This window comes from Lathyrus oleraceus, chromosome 5 (genome assembly GCF_024323335.1).
Source record: "Lathyrus oleraceus cultivar Zhongwan6 chromosome 5, CAAS_Psat_ZW6_1.0, whole genome shotgun sequence".
NCBI lineage: Eukaryota > Viridiplantae > Streptophyta > Magnoliopsida > Fabales > Fabaceae > Lathyrus > Lathyrus oleraceus.
In genome coordinates, this window is record NC_066583.1 from 140,331,027 (window position 1) to 140,345,467 (window position 14,441).

The 14,441-nt window shown below is 34.7% G+C and overlaps 1 protein-coding gene across 1 annotated transcript; it reads right to left on the bottom strand.

Annotated features, from left to right (window-relative positions):
• Window positions 1-14: 14 nt before the first annotated feature.
• On the bottom strand, window positions 15-6,475 carry LOC127078584 (probable alpha-mannosidase At5g13980). The gene is made up of 28 exons (XM_051019026.1): window positions 5,963-6,475; window positions 5,794-5,877; window positions 5,627-5,715; window positions 5,216-5,510; window positions 4,988-5,074; window positions 4,827-4,898; window positions 4,506-4,619; window positions 4,296-4,396; window positions 4,100-4,193; window positions 3,793-3,960; window positions 3,610-3,699; window positions 3,442-3,507; window positions 3,297-3,353; window positions 2,991-3,210; window positions 2,774-2,910; window positions 2,573-2,644; window positions 2,421-2,483; window positions 2,261-2,332; window positions 2,118-2,165; window positions 1,918-2,037; window positions 1,749-1,814; window positions 1,541-1,653; window positions 1,367-1,451; window positions 1,166-1,273; window positions 981-1,076; window positions 743-790; window positions 537-605; window positions 15-451 (listed from the first exon to the last, which is right to left on the bottom strand). The coding sequence occupies exons 1-28, from the start codon at window positions 6,170-6,172 to the stop codon at window positions 254-256; spliced, it is 3,042 nt and encodes a 1,013-aa protein (XP_050874983.1). The 5' UTR covers window positions 6,173-6,475; the 3' UTR covers window positions 15-253.
• Between the last annotated feature and the right edge of the window lie 7,966 nt (window positions 6,476-14,441).

Consider the following 14,441-nt stretch of genomic DNA (forward strand, 5'->3'; position numbering starts at 1 on the left):
AAAAATGATATTGATTGATGTCAAGAGTTGATCCCCTATTATAAATTATTTAAGAGTTTGTCACAAAAACCCTGAACATATTTACATTTCAGACAAAATTGTTTATTTTTCATTCTGATGTGTCGGGGAATGATTATTCTTCTTGTACTAAAATCTAGACTAATTTTATTAGATGAAAATTTGTGCTTGATGTTTCTCATCATGATTATTAAACAAGTGCTTAAAATTCCATGCTAAAAGATCCTTTGGAGCATTAGTGCTTAAAATTGATAATAAAGGTTCTTATTTCCATTGGAGCAAGTTCTACTATTAGCTTTTCTGGATCAACGGGTCCTCCCCTTGACACCTTCGGTTCCGGAGATGATCCTTTAACTTGCCACACTAACCTCTTCTTCTCCATTTCTGTTCTTTCTTGGTTTGCTGATAAGCTCGCCTCGGTTACTTTGTTTATCTGAACACAACAGAATTATATATGAAACTCCATATGAATGAAATAATTAGCTATACAAGTATTATCATTTGTCATGCTGTTCTACCTGTTTATTGCCGAACACTTTTTTAAGTTCTACGCTTGACTTAACCGAAAGATTCACGTCCTCGCCAATCTTGCATTGTCAAGAAGAAGAAGAAGAAATATCATTACATACATATTTCAAACCAAACAAGAACAATTCACCTCTTGAAAACGAAAATGGTAAGAATGTAATATAAACAAGTAGATAGAAAGCTAAAGAGAATATACCTCAAATAAGTGCGCCAGGCGAAGAAGAACTTCTCCCTTACCAAGATCCTACAGATCACAATAAGATGGCTTAACATAAAATCATATAAATCATCAAAAGTTTCTGTTAGAAAACTCAGCATATTTTGGATTTCATGCTTCATATTCTTTTAGGTAATTCTACGACGAGATAGTATATATCTTCATTAACTATAGATGGCAGAAGTTATAAGTGAGTGCTAAGTTACACCAGCCCCACCTGGAGAGTTATTATTGCAACATTTTCCGGTAAGCGGTATGACAAATCTATTCCCGAGAATGTTGTGACATGAGAATCTCCCCAGTTACCTTCGCTCTACAGACAGAAATAAAACACGCGTTATTTCAACTATAAACCAGCTCACTGAGAAATGCAGTTACTTTTAACAACCATTCCTTAACTACCTCTGTGAAGGCTAAAAGCAACGGTGAGTATATTTCTTGACCAAATGTTCGACGCCATCTAGCACCCTCTCCAACAGGATCAATTCTGAAATAGTACTTCCCTAAAACCTGCAAAATTTATTGTATATGATGAATAAACCAGAAGAGAAAAACTATGATCTTTGCTGTGCAATAACTTGCTGAGTAATTAGTTTTTCTTACTGTTAACCCGGCGCACTTATTAGAGACGCAAACTGTTTCATTTAGATTCTCTGCAACACCTCTGGAATCATCATTAAGTAACCTCCTAAAGAAAAAGGTTAAAAAAATATATAATAAGTAATTTCATTGGTAGCATATAGAATGATACATAAAGAGGATTGGTGCATAAGAGACCTATGAACCATTAGCTCCACATGTCCATCTTGGATGCTGGAACCGCCTACAGACCTATCTACCAATACAGAAAACTCGCTTTGTTTATCTTTTAGGTAAATTCCAAGATTGATCTGAAACAAGAATATAGATTTCAGTATTTCTCTAATGCACATGGTTCAACATAACATGTAGGATCTTGTGATACACATGGTTCAATATAACATACTGGATAATAATTTCCTGCAACAGGTTGATTTACTTCCAAGTTCCAGTCTTTTCTATAGTCTCGAACCTGTAAGAGTATGCATCATCGCACCGGTTAAATATTCATTGTATTTGGCAGTGACGTTGAAAAACTATACGTACAGAATAATCATTAAAACAGTTTGACGTACCCGTTCAAGGAAATCGCGTCCATTAGAATCAGTATAGAAGGTTTTGCTGCTTGCTAGATTTGTTTTAATCTCGGCTGCAATTTCTTTGCCAACTCCGTTGTCAATCGGTATAGGCCCAACCTGACGTCAACAAACTTTTCATGATTATTAGATCTTAGAAAATAAAGTATCAACTATCGAAATGGAACAAAAAGACTTACAATAAACTCAACTTCAGCATGTTCTTTTCCTTTGAATAGTCTTGTGGTCTGTTCAATTAAGCTAACATTCAGATATTGATATAGCTTAAGAATAAGCCTACTGCATTCCTCTAACATATTCCAAGTTTTATCTGTTTTCTTACCTGGTATATCCATGAATTGATCTTCTGATGCACTTCATGCACGATTGGTCCCCTCAAAACTGTGAGAGGAGACTGAATATTTTAAAAATGAAAACTCGTTAAACTCTTGTTACCAGTGAACATTGGTAATTGAACACAAGTAGCTCAGATATGATTTCACCTTCTTGTTGGAATTGATGGGAATTGATGAACCATTGGGACGAAAAATATATGCTCCAGATGCCTTTACAAATCGAGAACATTTAAACCAGTAGCTTGATATAAACAATCACAATCAAACTAATAAAAGAAGTATTAGAGAAACATTATCACCTGAGCATTATCTGTAAAGTCGTTTCCATACGAGGCATAAAACTTGTACGTCTGATCTAGCGATTCTTTGACCTTTCATTATGAACAGAAACATAAAACTCATATCATCTTTAGCTGTTTAGCAGCACTAACAATGTTTTATATGTTTAGCTTTTATAGAAATAAATTGTAAAAAAGTACTGAGTCATCCAAATCATATACCTTCCTTTTTCTGTTAATATATTGAGTAAGTTTCGCTTCCTTCCCTGAGTAAATAAGTTTCAAGTTTCCTAGGCCTACTTCAAACGTATCGCTCGGACTCCCTGATCTATGTTCTATATGGCTATCTGAAATAGTAGCTGCAAACACAAGGTATTCAGATGAGTGATAGCAATTAGCAACACAACTCTCGGGAAGGAAATCGATGATGAGAACTAACCTGCTTGTTTAGCTTTTGACACGTAGTAAGTGCTAAAACCAAGTGGGGGAACAATGGCTGAAAAAGCAAGCCAATATTTAGGAGTTTCACTTGGAGAAACTCCTAGGTATGCTTCCGCGTAGTAGTTTCTTAAACCAAGAAAAGCATCAGGTATTGGCAGAAGCTGGGATTGGATTTCTTTCCCACTCGAATCCCGAACAACAACATTTTCATTGGCAACCTGTGACAAATAGAATGTTTCATAATTAGACCAGAAAATATAAGAAGAATGGAGATACTGAAATGTGATTGAAAGAAGAAACTCACAGGAATCCTTATAATATCCTCTCTTTTCCGTCCAAGAGGATTGTAAACGACGACAACCTACAAGAAAAAATATGTATCATGAAAATCTTAATAGATAATAGTCTGCATTCTGATAAGCAACAGATTAGATATCATTGCTCCTCACCAGGTCTTTCCCATCGGAGAAGTCTGCTTCTGATGCAGGACAGTAACTTATGTTAAGAAGTGGACACTGTAATGACAAATCAATGGTCACAGTGAAAAGGTGTGGCCAATAGCTCAATCTCAGTATCAAGTCATCACAATATTTGAACAAAAGAACATCACTACTTACCTGTTGAAATTTAATTTGTGGAGTCCTACCATCGGTTTTGTTTGCTGCTTCTGTCAAGAAAACAAGTGATGCAGCAACAGCTTTCTCGGCCTGAATTAGACACCAAAATGAAGAAAAAAGAATTGAGTTTAATTGCAAGAAAATAAACTTCAAAGAGAATATATATAGAGAGAAAAGTATCACCTCTGTGTAACCTATTGAAAGCCGTTTGGCATAATCATTAGCCACATGCTGTTTTTCTGTACCAGATACCGCATCATGGTGTTGAGCAATAGCCAAAGCATCAGCCAAAGAGTCAGTATTAGGACTCGAGGCACTCTTCCCTTTGAAAAACTCCAACTGCCTTGCTGCCTATTTCAAGATTGAAGAGTAGTAAGAGCCAAGTTGTGAAATTCTGGTAACATTCTAAAGCATATGTGAGTTTTTCAAAGATAATCAATCAAATACGAGTTACTTCAACTAACATGGTAACAATAATCAGAAGGCTTACCAAGTAGTAGCCACTCACAAATCTAACATAACCTTTGAGTGCTGGCCTACTTGTAAAATACCCCGTCCAGTAACCATTTACACGATCTGCATACCTAATAAATGCATGGTTCAAATATGAAATAACAAGTTAGAAGAATGCTAATATGCAGCTAAACATAAAGTAACAGCTTGTGCATTTTGCATTTGGAACTCACGGAAAGAAGTCATCGGTCTTGATTGGCCAGACTTCGTTTGCAGCGTGTTTTGCATCAGTATATATTGACGGGGTTGAGTATAACGCGTGAACCCGTCCGTCCTAAATAAGCATTACCACCAAACCAGCCCATTAGAATGTCAAAGCACACTTGAAAAAATAAGCTTAATTTGAAAATTTTGTATTAAGGGAAGAGTTAAAGATAAGCAACCTGATTAACATAATGAATAAACTTGTCTAGTTGCCTGAACCAGGTTTGCGCGTATTGGTACTTGAAATCTGTCCCCATTGTCCACATTATATGATTTGTGCGCGTTATATTGGCCTGAGACAGGATACTCATTGTAATTGTTGATTCAAATCCTTTTCAATTGTGACTGATAAAGCTTTTGATCATTTGAATAACAGTAAATATGAAAAAAAGTAATATTTCATGTGGAGTATTTTTCTTTGTTTCACAAAACTTCAAACATTGCAGTTCTATAGCATAATTTTTAAAATACTGGCAGTATATTTATTCTATAACGCATACCTGTGATATTGCAGCTGAGACAAAATCATTTACTCGATCAGGGACATTGTAATCGAACAAATTGATATCGTCCTTCAAGTTAAAAAACACTAAGTTTATTAAACACGTATTTTCAATCAGTAGCTAATAGGCCTTACAGCAATATTTGACTCAGATATTACCTGAACAATTGGAGATTCGTCATTTACTTCAAAGTAGAAATTACTTGTAGGAGGTTCATAATTCTCCGGGAATGCGCCAGAAAATATCTATACCAATGGACAATTTTAATGATCTGTAAGGATACTACTAGGATAAGGAAATGAGACAAACAGAATCCAAGATAATAGAAAATGAAATAATTTCGTATGAAGCATTGACATAAACGCAAACCACTTTGAATCAAACACCTGTGCAGACGAACCAAAGCTCTTAGAGCCCTGCCACACAACCTCAAGACTTTTTTCGCCTTTTCTCTTGGCTCGATCTTGGTAGTCGATCCGTCCAAAGAATAAAGAATCAAATCCAACCTCTGCTCCCAACAAGTAGGCCTGCACCGCAGAATGTCCAAACGGATCGATTTGCCATCCTATTCTCGGAGTCACGCCGAACTCATCTTTGATGAATCGATGTCCAAGGGTTGTCTGATCAATCATGTCAATATAATGCGTAGCCGCCTCATCATGCATACACATACCACCATTTCTACAATAAAAAATCTTACGAATCATTTGATTTCATTGCAACTGAATCCTAATATACTACTACATACTCTCAAGCATATGGATAATGGAAAATCAGAAGTATGAATGAATGAATACATGAACTCCAATTGACCAGAGTTGACCAGCTGCTTGACTGTTTTCTGAACAAGTTCATCCTGCTCTCTCCACCAACGCTGGAAGAATGCCTGCAATACAACAAACAATGAACATATTTAACTTGATCATTCATGATCCTAAAAGAAAATGCAATCAGCTACTCTTGCCTGTTCAACATAGATGAATTTACGATTCTTGTCTGCCAACAAAGCCGGTATAAGGGAATCAAGCACATTTTGAACGCAAGCTCCCTGCATTTACAACAAACAAGATCAAAACCTTGCGAATTGAATTGAGTTAGAGAGAAAAAAGAGTGTATGAATGAATGAACTATACCTGAATGGAGTTGTTGGAACCAACATAGTACTGATCAACGGTTTTCAACCATCCAACATCGTCGTGAGAGTGAGGAACCAAGTGAACATTGAGCTTCCCAGGAAGAATGGTTGAATTAGTATTGTATCTGATGAATTTGGATTCAGAGGAAAAGAAAGACAGAAGAAAGAAAAGTAGTAAAAACCATAGTACAGATACAGCACTATCCATTGATTCAAGAATCAGAAAGCAAACAATAACGCAGCAGTGCAAGTGGTGGATGATTGATCGTGTGCAATAGTTATCGTGTTTTTTGGCGTTTAGTAACGAAACATGGAAATCAATGTTGGTTGTGACAACAAGTCAGTGTCAGTTTATGTTTTCCATGAGATTGCTAAATTATTGAATAAAAAAGTGTAACGATAAGGTTTTGAAATGTGTTGCCCGGTAGAATAGGAGGGACAATATCAAAAAGATTTCGTTGTTTGTGAACTCTTGTGAGTGTTGAGTGTTACTATTGAGAGAGTGATGGTTTTGTGTATCCAAAACATTAAATTTCCATAAATATATTCAAACACAACCTTAAATAATTGGGCTCGTGGGACTTTAAATATTAGCTGATTCTGAAATAGTAAAGTCAATGCCGAATTAGATATAAATCGATTTGTTAAAAAATAATTAAATACGTTAATTTTTAATTTATTATGATTAATTATAATTAGTATAATAATTGAATAATAATTTGATTTTTTTTATTTGAATCGTGTTTGGTTTTTAGTTTATGTTAGTTTAGGTGAGAGAAATGTGGTTTTTTACATGAATCTCTTTTATGAGTGTCTCTTTCTCCCTTTCTCTTCTCTCTTCTCATTATGGAAATTCACCCTCTTAATCTCAACCCTGCTACAAAAATGAAGAAATCAAATTATCAAACTGTTAAATCATTTGCATCCGTTGTCTCAAACAATGAGTGTGATATACCTCTAAGTCAACTTCAAGTTCCTTGCATTAAAGGTAGTAGAAAAAGATGAAAGGGAAAATAATCGATAAAACTCTCTAAAAAAAAAGATTGATATTGCAACTAAATTTAGAGTTCAGAAGTCGGTTATGCGAGATGAAAGTATTAACATCTCTCACATTCATCGTGAACCATCTAAGTTGTCTACGTGCGTGGGTGTTTATCTAAAAGTTTACTTACTATCGAAAAAAAGGAGGGGAAAATGAGATTGGGTTTTTTATTATTGTGTTCGCCAAGGATTGGGGCCTTATGCCTACGTATCCTTCATCGTGAAATGAAGAATTAGAGTTTCATAGTTTGGAGTAGAAAATGATTGTTTGTTTGTTGATTTTAGTGAACAGTGTTAACATTCACATTCTATCGATTAAACGTTGATTGTATGATCGCGGATGTGAGACTTAAGCATTTGTTTGTTTGCGGTAGAAAGGACACGCTTGGATCGCATTCTAGCAGTTAAAAATTTATTAATATGCTTGCGCATGGGAGACTTAAGCGTCATTTGTACCGCGGTAGAACGGAAGAAACATGTCCTTTTGTGAAAAGAATTTTGGAATGATGCCTTAAAGCGTAAAAATAGTTTGATGAGTTGATGTTAATTTTAGATTTTGAAAAGATATTGTTCTTGATTAGAATTGCACTAAAGACTATGGATAGAGGTGAATATTTCAAACAAACAAGTCAAGCATCTTGTGTCCAAAATACTCAGGGTGAGGGTAGGAAAGCTCTATTCTTACTCCTTCTCCACCACTTAAAGCTCGTGGCGCACAATTATAATCGTATTTTTATTGTATTTTGAATTTGATTAAGAAAATATCGTTTGACATTAGATCAAGGGTTTGTTTATTGGTTTTGAAATGGTGAGATCGATCTAATTCCTAAAAGGGAAACAGAGGAAAAGAAAATTACAACCAAAAGGGGAAGGATACATGAAAAATTACAAAGGGAATAATGTGAAAAATAAAGGGGCTCATTATAGGTGGCCCGAGAGAAAGCCTCGTGTGTGTAAAGTGATATATGCTAACAAGTGGATAATGGGCTTAAGAACATGTCTCCCAAGGGTAGTGTCATGAATGTAATTCTTGCAATAAAATATTACAATTCCAAAGAAACTCCAAGTCAAACAATAAGTCAAATACAATGATTCAAGGTCCAAATGCAAAAGCTCTAATAAGTCCTCTAAGTCCAACATTATGTCACAAATGAATGCATCTTTTTGATATTTTCATTTTTATCATGTTTTTTTATTATGCAAAATGATAAGGAAACAATAAGAAATAAAATGGCACAAAATAAATGATATATGAGGTGAATGGATGATAATGGACATAAACATAAAGTGCTTAAAATAAAATGAACAATAAAAATAAATTGCGGAAAGTAAATTGTGAGAATTTAAATGACGAAGAAATAAAATGCAATAATCTAAAAGTTATAATTTAGTAGTTAGTGACAAAGTTATAAAAGGTTTCATCTATCATAGATTCAACAAATTATCAACAAACTGCAACATATGAATACCTCAAAGTATCAAGAATGATTCATTGGTCATTCATCAACATGTTTGAAATATTGAAGGTTCAATCAACCTTAGGATCATTAATCAATGATGTTAAATATCTCATCACCCAATATAATCATAACAATAGATAAATAATAAACAAGAAATGATAATAATAATAATAATAATAATAATAATAATAATAATAATAATAATAATAATAATAATAAAGTGTGATTGAATATGATAAATGAAAAGTAATAAGAACAAAAATCCCACAAAAAAAAGAAAAAAAATGCAAACCAAATAAAAATCATTTGTCTCAAACTTGATTCAAACCCCTCTCAAAAAATAACCCATGAATACATGTTAGAACAAGATTTGGTTATGCATTTATACCTTGAGTTTTGATGATAACAATATTGTAGCTGTATGAGAACAATTTTGGTACCCTAATGGTTTATTATTGTGTAGCTTTAACAAATAGTTCTGATTCTGATTATATGATATGCAACATCATCAGTTTCTGAACTTTGCGTTCCAAATTCGCTTATACGTTGCAATTAGAAGTTTTGAAAGACGTCAATATTGATGTTGCAGTGCTCTTTCTGCTTTCGTGTTATCTCACCCATCAGAAGCTTATAAGGAGACTTTATATTGTAGTTGCAATGTTCTCTAAGTTTATGCTTCTTGACGTAACTCTGATCATCAAGCTTCTGAAAAATGGCAAGCTTCTGAAATTGTGTTATGTAGCTGAAGATTCTGAAGATCTCAAGACAGACGATTGAAGTTATCAAGGTTCTGACTGAGGTTTCTGAAGACTGTGAAGATTCTGAAGACACTGAAGAGCTCAAGCTAGACTACTGACGTTGTCAAGGTTCTGACCCAAGGTTCTGAAGTTTCTGAATCCAGCTCTCTACTTCTTCACTTCATGGTTAAATCATCTTTTATCAAAAGCCAATGAATCGAAGATAAGATCAAATGGGAACATGACCAAATAGTACATAGTACAAATCAAACAACATTTCCCCTACCTGATTTTCTGGGTAAGGACCGTACTATTCATCACACATATCACTGAATATGTGGGCGAAAGGACAATACATGGTATCACTCCTTTCTCATCCAACAATGGACAACCGCTTAAGGAGCTTTTCCCATTTTTCCCTCCAACGGTCACATGCTTACACTATATAAGCATGCATTGGAGACTTGAAGAAATTGTTGATCTACACAAGTACTTTGACACGCTAATTTTCTTTGTGAAAAGCTATCATCTTTTGTATACAGTGTTCTTTAAGTATTTATTATTCATTTGTGTAAATTTGCTTTTATAGAAGCATCTTGTAACACATAAACTTTTATTCAAACTATTTGTTTGATTCCTTAAGGAGGTTATCCTTGAGAAGACAAAGAACGTTGTTCTTTGTGAGTCCTTGAGGAGACTAAGGTTTAGTTGGATCCTTGAGAAGACAAATAAGGATATTCTTTGTGTTTATTATAATATGTTGATTATAGTGGATTAAGTCCTTGTGTATAAGGCAAATCACCTTGGCGGGTGGAATGGATTAGCTTTGAGTTTCAAGCGAACCATGATAAAAATCTTTATGTTTTTATCTCTTCATTATTTAACTTTCTAGTGGTGTTTTTGTTTTGGAAAAAACTTTTGCTTGTAAAACCCAATTCAAACTCCCCCTTTCTTGTGTTTTTCACACCTTCAATTGGCATCAGAGCTCCGGTTCTGATTGTGATAAAAAGTTTTTATCAATATCTTACAGTGTTCAGTACCGATCCAATTGTTTGAGAAACAATGGTTGCTACTAACATTGCTAATGTTGTTAATAATGATGATAAAGATCATTACAGTGTTAAACCACCTATTTTTGATGGTGAAAAATTTGACTACTGGAACGATAAAATAGAAAGTTTCTTTCTTGGTTATGATGTTGATCTCTGGGATCTCGTAGTTGATGGATATGTTCACCCAGTAAATGCTGAAGGAAATATTTTAGCAAGAAATGTTATGTCTGATCAACAAAAGAAAGACTTCAAAATTTGTCATAAGGTCATAACCATTTTGCTCAATGTTATCTCTTATATAGAGTATGAGAAGATAACAAACAGAGATTCTGCCAAATCCATTTTTGACTCTCTGAGAATGACTCATGAGGGAAACGCTCAAGTAAAGGAAACAAATGTCTTGGCCTTAATCCAACAATATGAGGATTTCAAAATGGAAGATGATGAAAATGTTGAAACCATGTTCTCAAGGTTTAAGATGCTTGTTACAGGACTTAAGGTTCTAGACAAAGGGTATTCTACAATTGATCATGTCAAGAAAATTATCAGAAGTCTTCCCAAAAAATGGAGACCTATGGTAACTGCATTAAAACTGACTAAGGATCTTAACAACATCAGTCTTGAAGAACTTGTTAGTTCTTTAAGAAGTCATGAGATTGAGCTAAAAGAAGATGAACCTCATAAGAGAGGTAAGTCTGTAGCTCTAAATCCAAGCTTGAGAAGATTGGAGCATATCAAGCTGAGGAAGAATCAGAAGGATCTAATGAAGACTCATAAGATGATGATGAGTTGTCTCTAGTCTCAATGAGAGTCACCATACTCTGGAAACACAGGAAAATTGGTCAAGGGAAATTCAAAGGAGTCAGAAGAATTGTTGGTCACTTCGAATCCTCATCTGGTCAAAAGAAGCAAACTTCTGGAAAAGAAGTTATCTGTTTCGAGTGCAAGGAACCAGGCAATTACAAGAATAATTGTACCAGGCTGAAGAAGGACAGAAGGCCCAAGAAAAACTTCTCCAAATTCAAGAAGGGGTTGATGGCTACCTGGGATAACTCAGAATATGAAGAAGAAGATTCTGACGAAGAAAAAGCTAATGTTGCACTAATGGCAACTATTGAGGACCCCACAAGCTCTAAGGAACCATAAGATAAGGTTTTGTCAGAATCAGAATCCGACTCTGATTTTGAAGAGGTATTCTCTAATATATCTCGTTCTGATATTGAAATTTGTCTTTCTGAAATGCTGGAAAAGTACCAGAGTCTTCAAAGCAAATACAAAGACCTTAAACAAGTCCAAGTAATTGCTTCTGAAACTCAGAGATAACTTGAGAATGATACTTCCTCTCTAAAATAAAAAGTATTTTCTTTAGAAAGTAATAGCTCTGCTTTGAAAAGCAACATTTCAAAACTAGAGGAGGAAATAACTTCATAAGCTTCTGGTACTGATTGCATCATCAGATATGACAGAGCATTCCAGTACTTTTTGGCTAAAAGCATAGATAGAAGCAAAATGGCTTCCTTTACCTATGGAGTTAGCATAAATGGCAAGAAAGGCTTGGGTTGTACATAAACTACAAAACCTGACGAAAGTCAGAAGGTCAAAGCAAAACCTCTCTATGTGTATTTCGTGCCTGCTGGCACTGAGTCTGATATTTCTGCACAAACACAAAAGCATACTAAGTATAGGAACTCCGTTCTGAAACCTAAGTGTCATGCATAAATCTCTCATGATTATCCTTTTGCTAAAAGATCCAAAGTTGTGAGAAACGCTGGGAAAACTAACAAAAGAAGACCCATAAAGTGGGTACCTAGGGATAAAATCATTTATGTTGCAGACATCCTTAACAGCTCAACTGAGATACCAATCATGGTACCTGGACAATGTATGCTCATGATACATGACGGGCAGAAAGTCTATGTTCCAAGATTTGGAACTTAAGCCTGGAGAATTTGTTGGTTTCTGAGGAAACCAAAAAGGAAAGATCATTGGCTCTGGAACCATTGGTAATGGTAAACTTCCTTCTATTACTAATGTTCTTTTAGTTTATGGTCTAATGCATAATCTATTATCCACTAGCCAACTTAGTGACAATGGTTATGATATCATCTTTAATTAAAAATATTGTAAGGTTGTTAGTCAGAAAGATGGCACAATCCTTTTTAATGGAAAGAGGAAAAATAACATTTATAAAATTAGACTTTCTTATCCTGAAGATCAAAATGTAAAATTTCCAATGTTTGTTAATGAAGAGCAATGGGTCTGGCATAGACGTTTGGGTCATGTTAGCATGAGAAGGATTTCTAAGCTAAATAAGCTTGAATTAGTCAGAGGTCTACCCTAATTGAAGTTCTCTTTAGATGCTCTTTGTGAAGCATTTCAGAAAGACAAGTTTTCTAAAACATCTTTCAAAGCTAAAACTATTGTTTCTACTTCTAGACCATTAGAACTTCTGCACATTGACTTGTTTGGACCAGTGAAAAATTCTTCTATCAATGGAAAGAAATATGGATTAGTCATTGTTGATGGCTACAGTCGTTGGACATGGGTAAAGTTCTTGAAACACAAGGACGAGTCTCACTCTATGTTCTCAACCTTCTTCTCACTAGTGCAAACAGAAATGAATTGCAAAATAGTCAAAGCCAGGAGTGATCATGGTGGCGAATTTGAAAATAAACATTTTGAAAATCTTTTTGATTCAAATGGTATTTCCCATGATTTCTCCTGCCCTAGAACTCCATAGCAAAATGGAGTTGTAAAAAGGAAGAATAGGACTTTACAAGAAATGGCTCGCACCATGATCCAAGAAACTAATATGGCTAAGCATTTTTTGGCAGAAGCAGTTAACAGAACGTGTTATATTCAGAATAGGATTTCTATTTGACCTATTCTGGGTAAGACTCCTTATGAATTATGGAAGAACAGAAAACCCAACATTTCTTACTTTCATCCTTTTGGATGTGAATGCTTTATGTTAAACACTAAAGAGAATCTTGGCAAGTTTGACTCTAAGGCACATAAGTGTTTATTGTTAGGATATTCTGAAGACTCTAAAGGCTACAAAATCTTTAATACAGAAACATGAATTATTGAGGAATCAATTCATGTTATATTCAATGATAAGCTTGACCCTGAAAAGTCAAAGCTAGTTGAGAAATTTTCAGATCTGAAGATCAATCTTTCAAAATCCAAAGAAATTGTCTCTGAAGAAAAAGACTCAAAAAGCAAAGCTAAAAGATTTGAAGAAACGACTCAACCAGAAGCAATCGTTGATCCAACTCATCAAAAGAAGAGTAGATCAAGAACTTCTCATTCTGAAGAACTAATTCTGGGAGACAAGAATGCTCCAGTCAGAACTAGATCTTCAATCAGACCCTCTGAAGAAACTCTTCTAGGTTTGGTGTCTCTGATAGAACCCACCTCCATTGGTGAAACTCTTCTGGATAATGAATGGATTCTGGCCACGCAAGATGAACTGAATCAATTCACCAGAAACGATGTTTGGGATCTTGTTCAGAAACCAAAGGGATTCCATGTCATTGGAACCAAATGGGTTTTCAAAAACAAGCTGAATGAGAAATGCGAAGTTGTCAAAAACAAAGCTCGACTGGTAGTACAAGGTTATAATCAGCAAGAAGGTATAGACTATACAGAAACATTTGATCCAGTTTCCAACTTAGAGTTTATTCGTCTTTTAATTTCTTTTGCAGTCATTCATAACATCATACTTTATTGAATGGATGTTAAGAGTGCATTCCTGAATGGTTATATTTCTGAAGAAGTTTATGTGCATCAACCTCCTGGTTTCGAAAGTTCTCAAAATCTTGACTTTGTTTTTAAATTGAAAAAGTCTTTGTATGGTTTAAAGCAAGCTCCAAGAGCTTGGTATGATAGACTAAGCAACTTTTTGTTGGAAAATAATTTTACCTGGGGAAAAGTGGACACAAATCTCTTTTACAAAACCTTCAAGAATGACATTCTGTTTGTGCAAATATATGTTGATGATATTATTTTTGGTTCTACTAATGCGTTGTTGTGCAACGACTTTGGTAAGTTTATGCAGGCATAATTTGAAATGAGTCTGATGGGAGAACTGAAGTTTTTTCTGGGAATCAAATTGATCAAATACCAGAAGGCACGTTTATTCATCAAAGCAAATATACAAAGGAACTTCTAAAGAAATTCAATTT

Excerpts from the sequence above, each read along its gene's own strand:
- LOC127078584 (XM_051019026.1), bottom strand. The coding sequence starts at position 6,172 with ATGGATAGTGCTGTATCTGTACTATGGTTTTTACTACTTTTCTTTCTT. Across the intron at positions 3,508-3,609 it reads CACAAATTAAATTTCAACAG|TGTCCACTTCTTAACATAAG; the intron begins GTAAGTAGTGAT and ends TTGTCATTACAG. Across the intron at positions 452-536 it reads AAGTGTTCGGCAATAAACAG|ATAAACAAAGTAACCGAGGC; the intron begins GTAGAACAGCAT and ends TGTTGTGTTCAG.